Source organism: Sarcophilus harrisii, chromosome 5 (assembly GCF_902635505.1).
Source record: "Sarcophilus harrisii chromosome 5, mSarHar1.11, whole genome shotgun sequence".
Taxonomy (NCBI): Eukaryota; Metazoa; Chordata; class Mammalia; order Dasyuromorphia; family Dasyuridae; genus Sarcophilus; species Sarcophilus harrisii.
The window spans coordinates 146411493-146432662 of record NC_045430.1 but is presented as its reverse complement, the minus strand read 5'-3'; the positions used below and the strand labels follow the sequence as shown (position 1 = coordinate 146432662).

Below are 21170 nucleotides of genomic sequence, written 5' to 3'. Positions count from 1 at the left end.
TACCTCCATCCCTTTCTCCTTCCCACAGAGTATGCTGACACTGAGATTGCTAACTTTAGTTTGGAAGATTATATTCTGTATTATCATCTTAGCCCATCTAAACTTAGTTTGTAAAGTAACTTGATCGGGGAGGAAATGAAGTATGTGATCTTTAAAAAAATTCAAATTGGCATGATGCACCAAACAAGCTGAGGGAGTAGGAAGTAAAGAGAACACAAGTCCTGTAAGAACTACTTTTTGTGCTCTTTTTTTTTCAGTGGAAAAAAAAAAAAAGGAAGCTGAGGGGAATTGCTGAACAAAATACAGTATCTTGAATGTAATGGAATACTATTGTGATATAAGAAATGAAAGGAAGATCTTTTCAGAAAAATCTGGGAAGACATATGAATTGATACAGAGGATAGTTGGTTGATACAGAAGAACATATATATATATATATATATATATATATATATATATATATATAATAACAATAATATTGTAAAGTAAAGCAATTGTAAAAGAATTAAGAACTCTGACCAACACAATAACCAATTAAAATTGTAAAATAAAACAACTGTAAAAGAATTAAGAGCGCTGAAAAACACAATAACCAACTATAATTCCAGAGGACTCATGATGAAACATTCTACCCACTTTCCTAATGAAGGAGAGATGGACTCAGGCAAACTGAGACCTGAGACGTGTGTGTGTGTGTGTGTGTGTGTGTGTGTGTGTGTGTGTGTGTATGTTACCAATGAAGGAATTTTGTTTTGCTTGACTATAAATGTTTCTTACAAAACTTTTGCTTTATTTTCTTTTTCAGATAGAAGGGGGAAAAAAGGTATATTTTTAATCATTGAAAAAAAAAAAGCATTGACAAGAAAAATCATCTACTTGCTGTGTTTACTTCATATATGGATTCAGGTAGCTAAGGGCAAAGGAAAACAAGTTAAAGCTGAGTGATAGCTTGTTAAAGGAGCTAAGAAGCACTGCTCAAGTACATCTATGGTGTGATCCTAGAACATAGGGATCCTTTCACCAAAGAAGTGGTTATATTTCAGCAAAAGATGACTATATTTTAGCCAAACTCTGCTGCCATCTTCTCTTTATATTGATGATGAAATAGAAGGAAACAAAGATTAGTACCACTAGATCCCATACGCAGGTTCAGTTCCCAGCAGTGACAATGATTCCCTCCCAACAATTAGTTCAACCATAGCACATGAAAACAACACAAGGTTTCCTTAAGATCATTAAAAAAGAATGATCAGTAATCCAGACACAGAAACAAGTGATGTCAATGAGGAGGTGGGGCGGAGGCAGAAGGATGTGACAAGTAAACAAAGTAGGAACTTCAGTCAATCTGGAAACATTTCAGAGATTGTGAAACCCATTTCCAAGAGAACTAAAGTCAACTAGTGTCATACCACCCTCATGCTTCTAATTAAAGGCACCTTTAGTTTAGTGCCAATGGGAGGAAGCTCTAGGTTTCGATAGGGAAAGTTTTAAATGTCCCAAGGAAATGAAAATAAAAGACTATACTCTATAGTATTATTAAACATACTTGGGCACTGTCAGCCTATGGTTGGAGATAATTTCATCCTGACAACTATTGTGAAACCGTACTTGTGATGGCTGCAGCTTGTAGTGACAGTGTAAGTTTAAAGCAGTTCTTTAAAAATGAAACACAATGATTAGAAATCATTCAAAAGATTTCTCTGAATCACTGACAAGAGAAATATAAATCAAGTGCCTAAAATGTCCATATGATATCTGATCATCCCAATACTTGGTATATATCTCAAGTAAGTCAAAGACAAAAAGACACCATTCACACTAAACACACTAAAATATTTATAACAGCACTTTTTATAGTAGCTGTAAAAAGCATAAAGGACAAAGTAGATGCCCAGTGAATGGCTAAACAAATTGTGATACAAAAATACAATGTACCAAAAATGTAGTGTACTATGAGAAATAATGAATGTGAAGAATACAGAGAAGATAGAAGATTTATGCTAATTGATTCTGAGTAAAGAAGGAAAGCTAAACATTGTATAGCTAGAGAAGTAAGATCCCAGGAGTAAATGACTTTCTTAGGTGGACAGTGGTGTTAGAAGAAGGTTTCTACGAGACTGGTCCAGTTAACCAGGTTCATTCATGGTGGTGGTTCAATCATGTAAGTTGTGTCCAATTCTTTATGATCCCGTTTGGGGTTTTCTTGGCAAAGATACTAAAGGGGTTCACCATTTTCTTTTCCAGTTCATTTTACAGATAAGGAAACTGAGGTAAATAGGACTAAGTGACTTGCCTAGTGTCGCGTAGCTAGTAACTGCCTGAGGGTGAATTTGAACTCAAGAAGACTTATCTTCCTGACTCCAGGCCTGGTACTCTATCCTACTCCACTACCTAGCTGCCTGCCAATTTTACACTAATAACATTAATACAATATAGCAAATCCTCACCTAAAAATCACAAAATCCCATTTAAAAATTATTTGGATAAATATAACATTTTTTCATAGATCATCCATGTTTGCCATTGAACTAATTAGATTAATGCCCTGAATACACAAAACCTCTTTAGCAAAAAATCTATAAAAGTCAGAAAGTGATCCAACATCCACAGTGGAAAATCAAAAAAGATGGAAAACTTATCTTGCAACTATATAGATAACTCCACTGGATGAGAACAGCAACTTGTATATAATTTATGTAGATCCTGCAGATAGACAGAAAACTAGCCCCAGAAGTGAGTAGAAGAGATTTGCTAAACTCTGTTTGGAAAACCTTAATACTTTCAATGCTTTCCAGATCCTTACTGGTACTAAAAGCTCATCTCTCTCTAATATTGCAATTTTCTCAATGCTGCTAAATGGCTGTAAGTTATAGAATATTGGGAAGTGTATTAGGATGAGAGTTCTTTGAGGGCAGGGATGGTCTTGCTTCTCTATTTGTACCTTCAGAACACAACCCAGTATTTTGCCCTTAGTAAGTGCTTAATAAATGCTTTATTTATTCATTCATGTGAGTACATGATTTAAAGTTGGCTACAAAATGTTACTAATGTTGATATAAGTTGAATAAAATATATTCTCAAGGAACTCATGAATAAATAAGGAGGTGGTCCAGTCATAGAGTAAGAGTGAAATAAAAGAAATTAAACCCCTAAAGCAGAGAAGTATCAAAGGAAGACCTCCAGCATTTTGGAGGGATTTTCTACAGAGGGGAAAGAGGTCACCCGGTGGCTTACTCAATGATTAGTGAGTTCTTGTCCAGAACCTCTGTATTCTCAGAAGTCCCAACCATACTGCTTACTTCCTTCCTGCACTCACCCTTTGGTCAGCTTCACATCCATACTCTCAAAATTCCCCATAAGAGTACCCCATTTCTCTCCTCTACTATCTATCTTCCCTTTATGTGTTGTCTTCCTACATTAAAATCTGGTCTTTTGGGAATTTGGGACCAACTTGTTTTTATATTCCCAGCACTTAGGACAGTGCCTGATATGCAGTAAGCACTTAATCTTTATTTATCTAAGAATTGCATAAGATGAAAAGATGTGAAGAGAATGATCTCTCATCATAAACATTTACTCTCCCAGGACAAATCACAAATCTAGCTAAGTATAAATTCCTGTGGGATTGACTGTGGGGAAAAAATATTTTAAAAAAGGAATTAATTGCTCGTTGTAAAGTCATTTATTCTAACATTGTGTCCTATATAAATAATTCACAAAATTAGTACTGATTTTACTATTTAGATAAAGGACCAAATGGTCATTTCTTAGATTCACTGAGGTTCCACAAAGGAATATAAATAGGAAAACCCAGAATGAACTCTACATAGATTTCCCTCTTCTCTCCACTGATGAGGAGAGAAAAAATGAAACCTCAGGAGAACCTTTCTTACTAGCTAAAAGTGAAGTATTAGTTCAGGTCTTTTCTTACCTACTGTCCATGCTTCTAGGTTGGAAACTACCCTAGGTTGGAAATGGAGAAAAATTGACTCATGTTATTCACAAATATGAGCATTAAAAGAAAAAAAGGAAGGCTCCAATATTATACAAAACAATTACTACTAAAATACCTCAAATTCTAAAGAGAATGGTAGAAATTGTTCTCTTATCTGCCAAGAGCTTAACTTGGCCAAAAAAGTGACATTAAACAATTATAAAATCACCTAACATTTTTTCATTTTAAACCTCTGCAACAATTTATAACAATTATACATCTCAGTTACTGGAGAGAATAGAAACAAAAGATAGAAGAGAGGCCAGAATTTGGCCTACACTTCTATCCCTATGAGATGACTCAGTTTGTAGAAATTATACTAATTAAATCTTCAAAGTAAGGTCAAACTTGCTAGCAATCTCAAACTTTTTAACCAGCCTACCTATTACTGGTAGGGGACAAGGTTAACAAGGCTCAACATATAAATACTTTTTTTAGCATTCTCCTTCTTATAGCTACCTCCTTCCCACCCAAAATTACCTGCTATTATAATTGGATCCAGATATATAAATGCAATAAATGGACTATGGTGCTGAATATACACAATCGAAGAAAGAGGTATCTCAATCATCTATTGTTAGCCTGATTCAGTAAAGCTATTTCAAAGAATGACATCTGGCTTATTAAATATAGATGATAATACTTAGGGTTAACTTACTTTACAGCATTCTCAAGAATGTTCCTGAAATATACAGTAGATCTTCTTTTTCCCCTTTTCTGGAATGAGATATGTTAAAGAAGTGAAAGGTAAAAGTCATATGGATAGTGGATACCTTTCATATTTTTAATAAGATGCCCCCAAAATGAGGGGAAAATGGATATTTGTTTACTCCCCTAAAGCTGGAACAATGAGTTTGAGAATAATCAAGGAAAATAGGATTTATGTTAAAAAAAAAAAAAAAAGCATTCATATAGTGTGTAGTATGTGCCAAACATCATGCTAAATGCCTTACAAATGCTGTCTCAATTGAGACACACAACACTCCTGGAAAATAGGTGCTATTATTATTCTCATTTTACAGTTGAGGAAACTGAGGCAAGCAAATGGACTTCCCAGGATCTCATAACTACTAAGTATCAGAGGCTACATTTAAACTCAAGTCTTCCTAACTTCCGGTCCAATGCTCTATTCATTTTTTCACGTAGCTGACCATTACCTCCCACCGTTATGGGGATTTTAATTTTAGAAATCTCATCTAAGAATATGCACAGCACCCCAGAGTCCATATCCCTTAGCCTTCAGGAGCAGCATGGACTAGTGGAAAGATTGGTCCTAATCCCAGCTCTGCCATTGACATTGCAATCTTGGGTAATGTAATCCCAAACTGGGCTACAGCTTCCTCATTAGCAAATTGAATGGGCAAGGAAAAATGTTTTCAAAGCTTTTCTAACTCTAAAGATATATTTTCATCTTCTGTTTTGTGTTAATATAGGATTGCTACTCAAAGATTTCATTGACTTTGCATACCTCCTCTGAAATTAAGTTTCTCCACTCTCTTCTAACCACATTGTTGCTATACTGTAAGTGTGGTTTAGCATATTTGACATATTCCAAATTGGAGTTCAGTTTTTCCCAGTAGCCCTTAAAGCTTTGTATCTGTAAAATATAAAGACATAAGCAATTAATTAAGGCTGCTCCTTCATAAGAAGAGAGATAAAACCTAAAACACAGAGGTATCAATTGGTCAATTAACAAGTATTTATCAAGTACCTGTGATGCACCAGCTATATATATAGTCAACACACATACAGAAGCAATAATGAATTTATTCTTTACCTGTCACATGAGGGTACTCTTGGTTAGAATGTTTTGCTACTCTGTCCTTCTGCTGGCACTTTGATTTCATTAGTGAGGGTACTACTTTCACCAATTCAATCCTTGTGCTATTTTTGCCCATATGTTTTTCAAAATTCTTCATATCATGCCTACTTAATGTTGTGAAGCCTTGTAAGAATATATAATCCTAGAATTTGAATTTTTTATTTTTATTTAATAGCCTTTTATTTACAGGTTATATGTATGGGTAACTTTACAGCATTAACAATTGCTAGAATTTGAATTTTAAGGGGTTGGTAACATGCTTAACATAGGGTCCATGAATTTTTTTTATTGTGATAACTATATTTAACAGAATTGGTTTCCTTTGTAACCTGATATGGTTTATTTTGTACATTTAAAAACATTATTCATCAGACTAACAAAAGGAACCATGATATAAAATAAATTAAGGACCCCTGATCTAACCCAACCTCTCCAAAGCTAAGGGAATCAAAGCACACAATATTGTTGGTTCTTTTAATGTCTGAGCTAACAGAGTAACTCTCAGACCTGCATGATGATTCTAAAACTTAAAAGAAAATAACCTCTTTCATTTTCTTTTCATCTCATAATCCAGAACTCTCATTTTTATGTATAGTGAATAACCTAAGACTTTTATACTCATAGCCTAATAATTTATGACTAAGCAGGGGAAGCTTAAATTAAGGCTCTACTATGGCATTTCCATGGCAGGGGTGATAATAGTAGTTATTCATAAATACCAATATTAGTTTACAAAGCACCATTCCCCTGTGGGGTAGGAAGTATTAAGTATTATTATTTCCATTTTAAAGCTGAGGAAATTGAGGCACTGTAAGGTTCAGTAATTTGCCTAAGGTTTATGCCAGATCTAAGACTTGATCTTATGTTTCTAACTTCTTTTGCTTTCTATATCATCACGGTCCTTCACTGTGGATTTCTCTGTCTCGTGATATGCCCCAATCCACAACTTTTAGAGTCACAAAAGAATGTTATCCAAAATTGTGACTTTTTAGAAGGATTTATTTTATCCATTTAGTTTTTTTTTTTCCTTCAAAAGCCAGATGACATAGCTAACAAGAGTTAGAGCTAGGATTTAAACAGAAAAAGTAAATTAAAATAGTCTCATGGTCACCAAGCAACACATCATAGCAGAATGGAAAAATAAAATTACAAATGCATTTTGGGACAATGTAGTTCATGGGAAGAACATTATATTTTAAATTATTAGATTCTGGTTGGAATTCCAACTTTTAATTGAGTAAGCCACTTAACTTTGAGAGGGGCTCCATTTTTTCCATCTTTAAAATGGACTTTAATATCATTCAATTTAAATCTTTAAAGTACATTTTACTAAATGATCTTTAGAATCTTTTTTATATTTTAAATCCTATTAACATTTAAGCATCTACTATTCTGGTACTTAAATTTTGGATATTTTAAGAGAAAATATTAGAGCAAGAAAAAATTCATTCAATAATTTGAGCAATCATTTCATTTCATTTCAATCATGAAAATACATGCTGTCTTCCTTTACTAACACAATGACAATAGAGTATTTTTTTTTCTATTCATAGTGAAAGATTTGCATTCCATTCACACTTCCTTGTCCAGATACCCTCGTGACTGATAGCTTGCATTTATGAACTTTCTGGCTAGTGTTTACAATTCATACAATCTGTGACCATGGAACTGACTGAAGATAATTGCTCCTTGTGGGGATTGAACTCGTACTCCTGGCTTCATTTTAAGAGAGAATGGAGCACATGAATAATGTAAACAAAAATAGCACAAGGCAAAAATCTCTTTTGCTGGATATTTTATAGCATAGTCTCTTAAAATTGTAGGATAAAATATAATTTGTTGAGTAGCTATCATGTGCCAGGTACTGTGCTGAGATTACAAATTCAAAAGCAGAACTGTTCCTGTCCTCAAGAAATTTACATTTTCTTGATAGGAAACCACAGATACAAAATGTATCACAGTGAATGCAAAAAAAAAAAAAAAAACAAAATGTGTCTGTGTGGGAGAGGAAATGTAGAGGAAGCAGGAGGAGAGGTATCAAGAAGAGATGGCACTTGAACTGAGCCTTGAAAGGATCCAAGAATTCCCTGAGAAAGAATCGTTTATGCACTATTAGTAGACAAACACCATTAGCTATCAACATAATTCACATTGTAAAGTGTTTTAGAGTTTGCAAAACATTTTTCTCAAAACTCTGTGGAGTTCAGTATTATGACTCTTACTTTACAGGTGAGAAAACAGAGGCTCTGAAAGGACAAGTGATATAGCTAACAAGAGCTAGAGCTAGGATTTAAACCTGGTTTCAACCCATAGTCCTAGAGCTCTTCGAATCACAATGGAGCCTCCATAGAACACTCTAAATAATCATACTATTGCAGCCTGTAGTTTCAGAACCCTGACATACACTCCACTAACAAACATTTAGCAAAGAGAATAAGACACAATCTAGCATGGTAATTTGGAACATCTGATTTTAACCATGATCCTGCGGATTACCTTTCCTTCATCTTTCCTTGCCTGTGAATTCTAAACAAATCTATTGTGATTCATCCTACATTTCTTCCTCATTTCCCTGCTTCTTTCCCAAGGTATAATTAAAACAGTGTATCCCACACAGTTGAATAAATGTTTGTTGAATGGAGGAAAATTCCACTAATGGGGGAAAAAAACCTAACTCATCAATGATAATCTATTACTGTGGCACTTCCTTTGCTGGGAAAAGAAGTCACTTCAGGAGTGGGTGGGTAAGATGGAATTTATAAAACTGGAATATAAAATAATTAAATGATAATGACCTGACATCTAGTGGTCAATTAGGGTAATTCTTCTGAAAATTCATAGGGTAAATTATTACCTATCTATTAAAGGTAAATAGTACTGACCATATTTGGAGCAGAAAGAGATCTTATATATCATATAATTCATCTATCCCATTTTATTAATGAAGGAAGTAAGGTCTACAGAGGTAAAAGTGCTTGCCCAAAATTATATAGATAGTAAATGGGAGGTAGGATTAGAGTCCAGGATTGATGACTTCAAATGTTGTGCTTTTCCTTCTATATTATATTCAGTATTTTGTATCTTCATTTTTGGGACCCTGTCACATGGCTTTTACCTACTAGGTCTAGTGCTTCTAACTGCACAAAGAACAAATGTGCATACCCAAGAAGTACTTTATGTGCCAAAATCATCTTCTCTAGTTCCTATCCAAAACTCCTATTTTCTTAGGATGTTATTCTCAACTAAATAACAGGGAAAAAAAAGGTAGAGGGTAAATTATTGGAATGAAATAAATGATACAGAGGTGTGAATAGTAGATACTAGGTGTTAAAATACCAATTGCCAATTGAGTGTTGTTGTTTATAACTGTTATATGAATGGGAAAGTATACAGGGAGGAGAGAAAAGATGCATGGAAGGAGAGACAGGAAGAGAGAAGGGAAGGAAAGGGGAAAAGAAAGAGACAGAGAGAGAAAGAGAGAGGTGAAGAAAGGGGGAAAGAGAGAGAGAGATAAAGAGAGGAGAGAGTGACAGAGACAAAAATAGAGACAGAGAGGAAGAAAGAGAAAGACAAAGAGAGGAAGAGAGAGACAGAGATAGAGAAAAATAGAGACAGAGAGAGAAAGAGAAAGAAAGATGAAGAGAGGGGAGGAGAGACAGAGACAGAGATAAAGAGAGGAGAAGAGAGGGAGACAAAGATAGAAGGGTAGAGGGGGAGAGAAAGAAAGAGAGGGAAAGAGAGACAGAGACAAAGAGAGACAGAGACAAACCTACCAAGACAGAAACAGAGAGGAAGACAGGGACAAACACAGAAAGAGAGAGAGAGAGAGAGAGAGAATGAGAGAGAGAGAGAGAGAGAGAGAGAGAGAGAGAGAGAGAGAGAGAGAGAGAGAGAGAGAGAGGGAAGGAGAGAGAATGCAATTGTAGGGTAGAAGATCAGAAGACTTCATGTGAGATGTGATACTTGTTCTGGCTTTTGAAGAATTAGTAGAATTTAGAAAAGATAAAAAGAGAGAAGAGGGCATCTTAGGTTGTGGCAAGGAAGGGAAAACCCATTACGAAGAAAGGTTCAGAAACACGATAGAGGACTGAAGGGACCGGTAAACTGAAGAAAGGGGTTACAAATTTGAAGCAATGAGAGATAACCTTGAAAACTGGTTTGAGCAGGATAATGGAAGGAGGATCTTGAATACTTAAGATTTGGGGGCAAAGAGAAATTCCTCATATGTCATCCAGTAGAAATAATCACCATATCCTACCTAGATTAAGGTGAATCCTAGATTCAGATAAAACTCAAAATATAATCAACTTTTAAAATTATCTTCAGTATGCCCTAAATCAGGGACACAAAAGAAAGAGAACCTATGTTCCCTGGTCAAAAGAAACTTGGTTTCTAATTGACTATACAAACTTACAACCTTTATGGGGGGGGGGGGGAAATATATATATAATGTATTAGAAGGGAATAGACCCATGAAGATAATGCTAATTAAATGCCTCAATTCTGAGAAAAAAAAGTAAAGTCCAGAAGTAATCAAAGCAGGATGGAGATAATTAGGAAAAGCTTACTAGAGCCAGGAAATTTTGAAATAGATATGAAGGAAAGAAGAGTAGAGATTCAAAGTCTTTCTGCTTAGTTTAAAAACATCTCAGTTTACTCATAAGATTAGATAGATAAATTACATGGTATATTCAATAGAGGGGTGGCCTCAGAACTGGGATGTAATTCCTTTTTCATATTCTGGGATAACACTAATTCTCAAGCACCCCAAGAAATTAGGATTAAGCTCCTTCTACTCCTACAAAAAAAATTATATGAGTAATATATCAATACCTATTTATTATTGTTTTTCAATTGTGTCTTTTGACCCAATTTAGGGTTTTCTTGACAAAAATACTGGAGTGGTTTGCCATTTTCTTTTCTAGCTTATTTTACAAATGAGGAAACTGAGGCAAACATGGTTAAGTAACTTTTCCAGGGTCACATAACTAGAGTCCAAGACCAGATTTGAACTCAGATTTTCCTGACTCTAAGTCCAGCGTTCTATCCAATACCTAATGCATTCTCAGATATTCATTCAATCAAAGAGTTAAATTAAAATCTTGATTCTCTTGGAGGAATTGGATTGCCAGATCCTCTTCACAATTTTTATATAGTGCTCATTTCTAATTAGTGCCAGGAGAAAACATCTACCTTTCATCTCTAAGAGGCATGTTGGCAGCAAAAATATCTTCTGATTAACTGAGAACCTCCTGTAGAGAAGGGAGCCTGCCTAGAAAGAACGGTTTGATTCTGTGCCCAAAGAGAAAGCTGGCAAAGTTGAAACACTGATCCAATCTTGCTAGTCAGTGGACTTTTAAATCACTGATTTATCTCAGAAGTAGCTATTACTTGTGACATTTATAAACAGGCTGACTTTCTTATTTCCCAATACAGACTAAAATAGGGAGGGGAAAAAAAAAAACATTAAAAAGTATGTCTCGTGCAAAAGAAGTACACTGTATTAATCTGAGCTCCTCTGCACAGGGATATCCATCCTCTACAAAGAAACAAATTGATCTTCTATGGGGTCTTGATGCTCTTGGGGCCACTTTATGCCAGTATTGTTTGCAGTGGTTAGAATAAGGGTGACAGTTTATGGTCATATATAAACAGCACACTTCACAGTGTTCCAGAAAAGTCACTATAAAGCATACATGCTTAACTATAAAGCTTCAGAATAATAAAAAGCTAATTTTATATAGCTTTATACTCCAACACTACCATTTCTTTTAAGGTGGATCTCCCTAGCTTACTCAGGATGGTCATTCACAGACCTGATCCAACTATTGACCAGAAAAGAAGTTTTGACCTGCTTCTTTTTTTCAGATCTCGACCTGTTCACTTCTCCTTAAGTGGCCCAATAAGTCACTTGATTTGAGTTCACTATACTGGTGCCAGACTTAATGTAGACACACAATTGGCTTTGAGCCTACTGCAGCTCAAAACTCTCAAGCTCAAGTGATCCATCAGCCTCAGCCTTCCAAAGGGGCAAGGATTACAGGTATGCTCCACTGTATCCTATTCTTTAAAAAGCCCATTTTGCAGTTGATTATTGTAGATTTAAAGCAGCTAGACAGCCCACTAAATAAAATGTTGGACTTCAGATGTGTGTGTGTGTGTGTGTGTGTATGTGTGTGTATGTGTGTGTGTGCACCCCTGAACAAATCACTTAATCTCTCCCAATCTCAATTTCCTCATCTTTAAATAAGGATAATAATGGTACCTACTTCACTGAATTGTTGTGAGGATCAAATGAGATCACATGAAAAGTAGCTGCAAAAATTAAGGAACTATATAAGTGTAGCTATTACCTGGTACTTTTAGAGATATGATACTGTTTACATCTCTAGTTTTAAGTGCTAAACGCACATATTATGTCTTCAGCCAAGACTTAATGGAGGCTGCAAGATCTTAAGAAATAATAATTTAAAAAAAATAAAAACTGTCATTTTTCTTCTCTTTTGGCCTTAAGCCTCAGCCTTTTCAAGTATCAGTCTCTTTGTGCCTCTGTTTTTACTATAATGGAGGATTTGTGGGGAAGTATGCACAAGATTTGCATGAGATATGCTGTGATGTATAATGTTGAACAACAACAAAAAATGCCAAACTCTGTGCTAGATCATTGTTATGAAGTCACGTAAATAGTGGCCGCCTAAAATGGAAAGTGAGATTATGGGAAAGTTGCTTCAAAGGGGGGGAGGAAAAAAAGCCTGAGAAATAATTCATCAGATCTAGGAAAATGGCCTTAAGGTATGGTTATTCATTAGACCTAAGCTTCAAGAGAATGAAGGTGTTTAGGAAAGAGAAAGTTAGAAATTCAATACAAGGCCATAGGGTCATAAATTTTACTAACTTAACAAAAGGGCTAGTAAATTAACTATGCCAGAGGCCAATAACCTCATTATAGAAATGGATTAGAGAACTTGCAGAAAAGAAGCCATAGAGATGTCAGGAAAAGGCCAGTAGAGGTCTCTACAAAATCAGGAGAGGAGAATCCATCTCGCCATGAATCATTAGAATATTTCCCTAAGAAAGGAGAGGTCCTCTTCTACCAGGGTTCCTAACACATGAAGCAAGGAACAGAAAGGAAAAAAAAAAAGCTGCTTTTTAAAGCTATGATAGCCTATCTATGGCTGGAATAATATCAACACAGAATAAGATACATGCTCTATAAACTCATCAGTTCGTCACTTCATTTTTTTATTTGCTCATTTGTTTTATTTTTCCCTTCATTGCTTTGTTAAGCTCCTTCAAGAAGAGATTTGTCCATACCCAGTGTTGTGGAACTAATGGACCAATAAACTACAGAGATGTATTGGAAAACACCCGATAGGTTATTTGATCCAAGATTTTTATTTTACACATTAGGGCACTGAATATCAAAGAGGTAAAGTCACTTGTCAAAGTAAACATTTTTTAAAATTTTAATAGACATTTATTTAACTTAATAGATATTTATTAAACACTTACTGTGTGCCAGGCAGGCAGTACAGTAGAGAGAGTGCAAGATCTGGAGTCAGGAAGACTCAGCTTCTGAGTTCAAACATGGCCTCAGACACTCCCTAGATATATGATCCTAATCTCTTAACTCAGTTTCCCTCAGTGTCCTCATCTATAAAATGAGTTAGAGAAAGACATGGCAAACCACTCCAGTATCTTTACCAAGAAAACCCCAAATGGGGTCACAAACAACTGAACAAAAACAAAATGTACCAAACAAAAGGGGCAAAAAAACAATACCTGCCTTTAAGGAACTTATAAACAGTAAATGACAGGGGTAGGATTTGACTACACACACCTTTTATCTCCAAAGCCAGCAAAGCACACTTTTCTCTGTACCATATTGCTCATTCCCAAAATCACTTGTGATGAAGGACACACAGTGATATCTAAAAAATCTCACATCCTAAATATTGGTTGTTAGTCTGTAAGAGGGAAGAAAACCTTCCCTTCCTGATCTGGGAACCATTTCTGTGTGTATAGAGAGTTGACATGGTATCAAGGAAAGAAGTCCTGGATTGTAGGCTTCTTTTGTCATCATCTAGCTAAATGATTTTAATTAAGCAAGATCTACTGTCTGGGTCTCCATCCTATCATCAATAAAATGAGGAGGATGAACTAAACTAAACAACTAATTCCCTTTCAAGTTTAATGTGCTTGTTTTATTTCAGAAGGAGATGGTGGCGTAGGAGGAAATTTTAGATAATGAAAAACCAGCTAAGTTTCATTAGTTCATTAGCAGAGAGTTCTGGAAAATAGGGCTAAAGTCAGGAAGATCAGAATTAAAATTTTGCTTCAGATATTTAAATAGCTGTGTGATTCCAGACAAACTGTTAACTTTTCTGGGTCTCAATTTCCTCATCTATATAACAATATAGTTAAACTCAATGCCTTCTAAGGTCTAATCTAAGCCTATTTGGGAGTGGGGGGAAGTATGAGCCAAGGCATAGAGGCAAAAAAATCTCAGAATGTGTTTAAGCAATAGCCAGTGATCTAGATTAGCAGGAGCCTGGGTTCAAGATAGAGTATGGAAGACATTAAAACTTAGAGGGTGGCATATGTATGAAGGGAAGGGAACAAACATTTATTAAGTTCCTACCATATGCTGCTGTGCTAAGTGTTTTAAAAATATTATCTTATTTGATGTTTAAGCTACAAAGGAGTCAGAAAAGGAAAAAAAAAGACAAGTAGAAGAACTAGAACAGAACAATATTATAAAAGTCAAGCTAAGAAAGAATATGAAAGAAAAAGGAAGAAGAGTGTCAGGAAGGAAGGAGGGAAGGAAGGAAGGCAGGAAGGAAGGAAGAAAGATAAATTGGGAAGAAAGGAGGGAAGGAGTTTGGGAAGGAGGGAGGGAGGGAGGAAGGAAGGAAGAGAGAAGGAAGGAGGAAAAGAAAGGGAGGAAAGATCAAAGGAAGGGAGAGAGAGGGGAAAAGAAAACAAGAAAGAAAAAGAAAGGAAGAAGGGAGGATGGAAGAAAGGAAAAGAGGGAAGAAAGGAGGATGGAAGGAAGAGAGGGATAAAGGGAGGAAGGAAGAAAAGGAGGGAGACAAAAAGAGAAAAAGAAAGAAAAACAATGTATACATACTAGAGATCTGCAGGTTAATGTACAATCTTTCTATTCCTTTATATGCTCGTTTTATTTGGTGTTTATTCATTCAAGTTAAAAAAAAAAAAGTAACTCAGAATGAGATGCAACTACACTATGGATTTAAAGCTGAAAGAGGTTCATTCAGGTATAGCCATTTCATTTGAAAGATATATTAAGGAAAAGTAATGTCAGCACCCAGCATAGAGGAAGTAGGTAAGGGACACCAGGACTAAAAACCCCCAGATCTAGATACTACCAGCCTAAATAACAAATACTGACTGGCCGACAACTTTACTTAAGAAGGCATCCAGTTACAATCTCTCCAGCAGTGCTGACTCTGGGACCAGTCTCTGTACCAATTTCCATCCTGTTCCTGACTCCATCTTAAAACAGGAAAGCAAAGGAAAGAAAGGTCATACCTCTTAAAATCTACCCCAGCTACAAGAATAACTAGTAGCTTGTCTCACTTAGGAATAAAAAGTTAGAAAATAATAAATAATAAAAAATATTTAGAGCTAAATGATTAAAAGCCTATTTTTCTTAGAATGAATGAGATGAAAAGGAAGAAAGGGAGAAAAAAAATTTAAAAAGAGGTGGGAAAAGGTGGAAGGAAAAACTGGGAGTGGCAAAGGGAACATAATAGACAAATTTTTAAAAAATTTTTTCTTTTTCCCCTCAGGCAGGACTAATGTCATTTGTTATGAATACATTGAAGAGTAGGAAACTATTAACCAAATTTATCTTCCTTGTTCTCTTCCTCCACCCCTCTCACAGCCCACACCATAGTAGGACATCAGCTACCCACACTTCTGCCCAGTAACATAGCTTTTCTGTCTATGATTAAATTTCCCTCTTGGGAACCAAAAATCATAACCGCCAAACCCTTCCCCCAGCTGCTATTTTCCCACCCCACTGCATCACAGTGACCTCAAACACTTCCCAGCTTTCCCGCCAGCTGTCTAGGTCTTGGTCTAATATTAGTGTGTCCAAAAGAATCAAAAGTCAATAACGGAAGAAAGCCCAGTAAGCTGACATGCGCTGCTTACTGCCAGAAATTGAGATTTCCCAGTACTCGCCAGCCTATAATTAACAGGAGGCACTGCCAAAAACAACAAAGGATCTTCAAGGAAACTGTGCTAAAATACTCCCTAGTTTTTAATTACATACATATCCTTCTCTACTCCCTCCTTCTATCTATTGTACTTAACAATCCTTCTGAAACCACTGGATTCCAGAGACATGAATAGATGCAGTTCATGGGCAGGAAGGGGTGTGCGAGATGATTAGACCAGATCTTAAGCCAAGATTTGCAATCTCTGAATGCACTGACAGGCTGCTCTTGTGATGAGAGGAGAGCTGATAGGTCCTAACTTGAGTGTCTGTGATTGTTTCTAAGATGGGCATGTGGGAAATGGCTGTGGAAGTGGGGCAAAAAAAGGAGAAACAAGCATGAAGTTTACATCAGGCTTAAATTTATAGGGATATCAATTCCTCTTCTTTTAGTGGCTCTGATTATCTGATTGGAAATAAATAGGAAAAAGGAATAGCCCAATGTGGCAAAAGGGGCAAATGGCTATAAAAGCTAGGCTGTTAAAGAGAAGTTAAACTCACATACTTACTATTTTGGCAAAGCCTAAATGTCCACAAAATTGAGTAGTAGTTCGGTGGCACAGTGGATACGGCATCAGGCTTAAAGTCAGGATTACCTGAGTTCAAATTTGACCTCAGATACTTACTAGTTGTGTAAACTCAGTTTCCTCATCTGTAAAATGGGGCTATTGATAGTACCTACCTCCTAGGATTTTTGTAAGGATAAAATGAGATGGTAATTGGAAAGTGTTTAGCACAGTGCCTAGCACATAGAATATAAATATAAGTGCTGTACAAATGCTAGCTATTGATGATTCAAGTTAAGCTCTTCTGATTTTAGGAAACACTCCTTAATACTGTAACTTTTTAAAAAGGTTATGATGGCTATATAATCTATATTGCTTACTGTCTCAGGGAGGGGACAGAAAAAGGAGGGAAGCATAGAATTTGGAATTCAAAACTTTAAAAAAAATGGATGTTAAAGATGGTTTTCGCTTGTCATTGTGGGAACAGATATTACTATTTATAGCCTAAAGAAAAAAAGGTTATGGTGCTGTATACAGTAGATTCAAACTGGGCAAGGAGTTCTCCATCATTCTCCCTTCTACCATACCTGTTAAGCTTCTTATAACCTTTAATTTTTAACCTTGAAAAGACAAGATCAGTCACTTTATGTTTCAGATCACCACCAGAGCCTTACCTTCATTAGAGGTAATAAGATCTCTTCAGTCACCATCGTTACTCCTGGAATTTCCTATAGTCAGAAAAAAAAAAATTTTAAATGTCCATTGACCCCAACTCACTACAAGTTGAAGGTTGTAGGGAATGCTTTTCATTCTTTGACATGGATGAGAGACTCTGTACCATTTGCTTTGAGCGAAATTCAGGCTAAACATCATAATTTTCTAATCTCTACTCAGAAGAAGCTGAAAATAGTTTATCTCTGAGGTCAGACAAGGATATGTTCCCCCAACTCAGGATTAAAATAATCAGCAGAACTTAGATTGCTATATATATATATATATATATATATATATATATATATATATATAGGAAAAAGTTGGAGCAGTATGTTTTTAACATGGGTGCCATGTACATTTTTTTTAGATTATCAGGAAACGAAGCAGGTTACATTCTTCTCATCAAATGGTTTAGGAACTGTGCAAACAGGAAACATAGCCATAAAACGAAGAGAAAGTATTTTCAATCTATAAAGATTATCACAATTGCTTTTCTGATCTTGTTTATATATTTTATATTGAAGAATAGTAACAGCAACAGTAGCAGCAGCAGCACACATTTACAAAACCCTTATGGAATTTGTATTCAAACCCAACCTCAGACACTTACTAGCTGTGTGACCCTATTATCTGTTTCTTCATCTGTAAAATGGGCTGTAGAAGGAAATGGCAAACAACTCTAATGCCTTTGCCAAGAAAATTCCAAATGGGCACACAATTGACAGAACAGTTAAGAACAATCTTGTTCTTACTATGTTCTGGGTACTCTGCTAAGAGCTTTAAAATTATTGTCAAATTTGCTCCTCACAGCAACCCAGGAGGTAGGTGCTATAATTATCTTCATTTAATAGAAGAGAAAACTGAGGCAGAAACAATTAAGTGACTTATGCAGGATCACATAGATAGTAAGTATCTGAAAATGGATTTAAGTTCAGACCTCTAACATATACCCACTGAGCTACCCAAATGCTTTAAATTCCTTAAAGATAATCTAGCTTAACCTCCTTATTTTATAAAGAAAAAATGAGACCCAGAGAGACCTAGAGAGGTTCTTCAAGAACATACAGATTGTAAGAGGCAAAGATAAAAAATTTAACCTATGTCCTCTCCCAATCATTCTGCCACATGTCCCCTCTGTCATTAATGGTAAGACTTCTCATATTATAGTATCCTCTACCATAATGCTTAAAGTAAAGAACTGTCAGATATAGATAGTACCTCATTATCATAGCAAATACACCATGAAAGTTAATCCTAGGGAGACGAAGGTTATAAAATATACTTCATTTCAAATCCCCCCCAAAGTATGCATTATTTTTAATCACATGTTATAAAACTATTTTTAGTCTTCTTGTTTAAAAATGCTTTTGATGAAAGATGGAAAAAAAACATTTATAAGTAAACATTATATACCACTAATAATAGTTGTCAATTAGAACTTAAATATCTACAACTAATATTACTGGCACATAAAATTCTGAAGAAGCAATGCATCCTAGTTTATAAATCAGTTAATTGATCAATCAATAGCAATTTCTTAAAGACCTATGTTCCAATTACTGTTATGTTTTGGAAATGCAAATAAGGCAAACGATTACAAAAATTATAGTGGTTTAAAGTACCAAAGGAAGACAAAAGAATTGGGATGGAAATTGATCACTCCTTCTACCAGAGCTATCTAGGGGATACTTTTTTTTAAAAGTTATTAGTCTCACTGTGGTTTCAAATTATTTATAACATTTTTTATTTAAAGATAGTAGCAACTAGTGCAATAAATAGAGTGCCAGGCCTGGAGTCACAAAGACTCATCTTCCTGAGTTCAAATCTGACTTAACCCTGTTTGTCTCAGTTTCCTCATCTATAAAGAGAAATGAAGAAGGAAATGGCAAACCACTTTGAGTATCTTTGCCAAGAAATCCCCAACCAAATAGTAAGACACAACTGAAATGACTGAACAAAAACAAAACCTAAGATGATTTCAGAAAGGCCTGGAGAGACTTACATGAACTGATGCTGAGTGAAATGAGCAGGGCCAGGAGATCATTATATATTTCAACAACAATACTATATGATGATCAATTCTGATGGACATGGCCCTCTTCAATGAGATGAGACAAATGAGTTCTAATAGAGCAGTAATGAACTGAACCAGATACACCCAGCGAAAGAACTTAGGGAAATGAGTGTGAACCACTACATAGAATTCCCAATCCCTCTATTTTTGTCTGCCTGCAGTTTTGATTTCCTTCACAGGCTAATAGTACACTGTTTCAAAGTCCAATTCTTTTTGTACAGTAAAATAACTGTTTGGACATGTATACATATATTGTATTTAATTTATACTTTAATATATTTAACATGTATTGGTCAACCTGCCATCTGGGGGAAGGGGTGGGGAGAAGGAGGGGAAAAGTTGGAACAAAAGGTTTTGCAATTATCAATGCTGAAAATTTACCCATGCATATATCTTGTAAAAAAAAAAAAGTTATAATAAAAAAAAAAAAAACTAAGGGTAGCAAATCTTATTATCCGTAAGCTGGGGAATATAAGAGTAGTAGTAATTAGTATTTATGTAACACTTAAATGTTTGCAAAGCACTTTACAAATATATCTTACTATGTATTACCTCATGACAACCCTGGGAGGTAGATGCTCTTATTTTTCCCATTTTACAGATGAGGAAACTGAGGCAGAGTTAAGAAACTTGCCCAGTATCACACTGCTAGTAAGTGTCCCTGAAGTTTCATTTGAATGCAGGTTTTCTTAACTTCAGATTCAACAATCTCCAAACTGCAGCATTATCTTTCTTTTATACGGGTACAAAAGGCACCATATTGTTTGGTGTCCTTGTAAATATGATACTGTAGTATTCTTTTTTTGTTGCCATATAGAATCAAGGTGACCTATTACTTCTTTTGTGGACATAAATCAACAAATCTTTACTTATTGCATATTTACTAAGTGCCTCACCAGCACTATGCACATTTGCAAATTTAGGAAATAAGAGGTTAACCAATGTGTATAATTGCTAAAGACAAACCATTTAAAGTAATACATTAGTTCTTTAACTAGAAAGTGGTTAAAAGTGGTTTTCTAAGCAAATTTCTTAGCATATGCAAATATTGAAGTTATGTTTTTTTTATGTCTATTACAATGTGACTTCTCATTTCCTCAAGAACAAGGCAAAGCCAGACCCTAACCAAGAAGGACATCAACTATAAACCACCATTTTCCTTTATCCACCCAAGTTAGAGGCTCTTCTTCCTAAGATAATTCACTCAGATGATATCCAGCTAATATATGTATATGTAAAATCATATGGATAAGTTAACCTTTCTCTATTTCTCTACATCCTTGGCACTGATAATGAGGTATTCAAAAAACTAGGGGAAATAAATAGGGTGATTGGGGAAGGACAAAGATCATACATTTCCTGGCTTCAATGTGGTTTAACCTGTAAACTTCCTGTTGAATTGCTACAGATTCTGCATTTATTTTCAGAATGTAGTTAAATAAAAGGGATGAAAAGACAGAGTGGTAAGGAGGAAAATTGCACCATATAGACTGAGAAGTTGGCAACTGTATAAATACAGTCTAAAGTAGGAAGAAGGGTTTTTAGAAATGTGTAAACATTAGGACTCTACAAAAGTTTGAATAGTTTAGAGATTAACTTATTTTCCATTTTACTTCAAACATAGCTCATATTTACTTTTCGAGGACTATTTTCATATACTAAACTCTGCTCAGAATGACTCCCACTTGCCTCTTGAATCCAGTTTAAGCTATTTAACCTGACATTTGAGGCTCTTCACAATCTGGTCACCCAGTCAACCAACAAACTCTAAGAAGTTAGAAGCAGTGTGGAATAATGGACAGAGGTCAAAAAAAATT

General features: G+C 35.4%; 1 protein-coding gene across 6 annotated transcripts in view; it reads right to left on the bottom strand.

Moving 5' to 3' along the window:
• The window catches only part of GSAP (gamma-secretase activating protein), a 99309-nt gene that overhangs the window by 22833 nt on the left and 55306 nt on the right, over positions 1–21170 (bottom strand). For all 6 annotated transcript variants that reach the window (XR_004229609.1, XR_004229611.1, XR_004229610.1 and 3 more), the window contains 4 exons: positions 17240–17293; positions 5463–5591; positions 4653–4711; positions 3932–3963 (listed from right to left, as the gene is read on the bottom strand). Coding sequence is in view for 3 of the 6 variants with exons in the window: in XM_031938691.1 (XP_031794551.1) it covers positions 3932–3963; positions 4653–4711; positions 5463–5591; positions 17240–17293 (274 nt within the window). In the remaining 3 variants the exon portion in view is untranslated. The remainder of the gene's footprint in view (positions 1–3931; positions 3964–4652; positions 4712–5462; positions 5592–17239; positions 17294–21170) is intronic.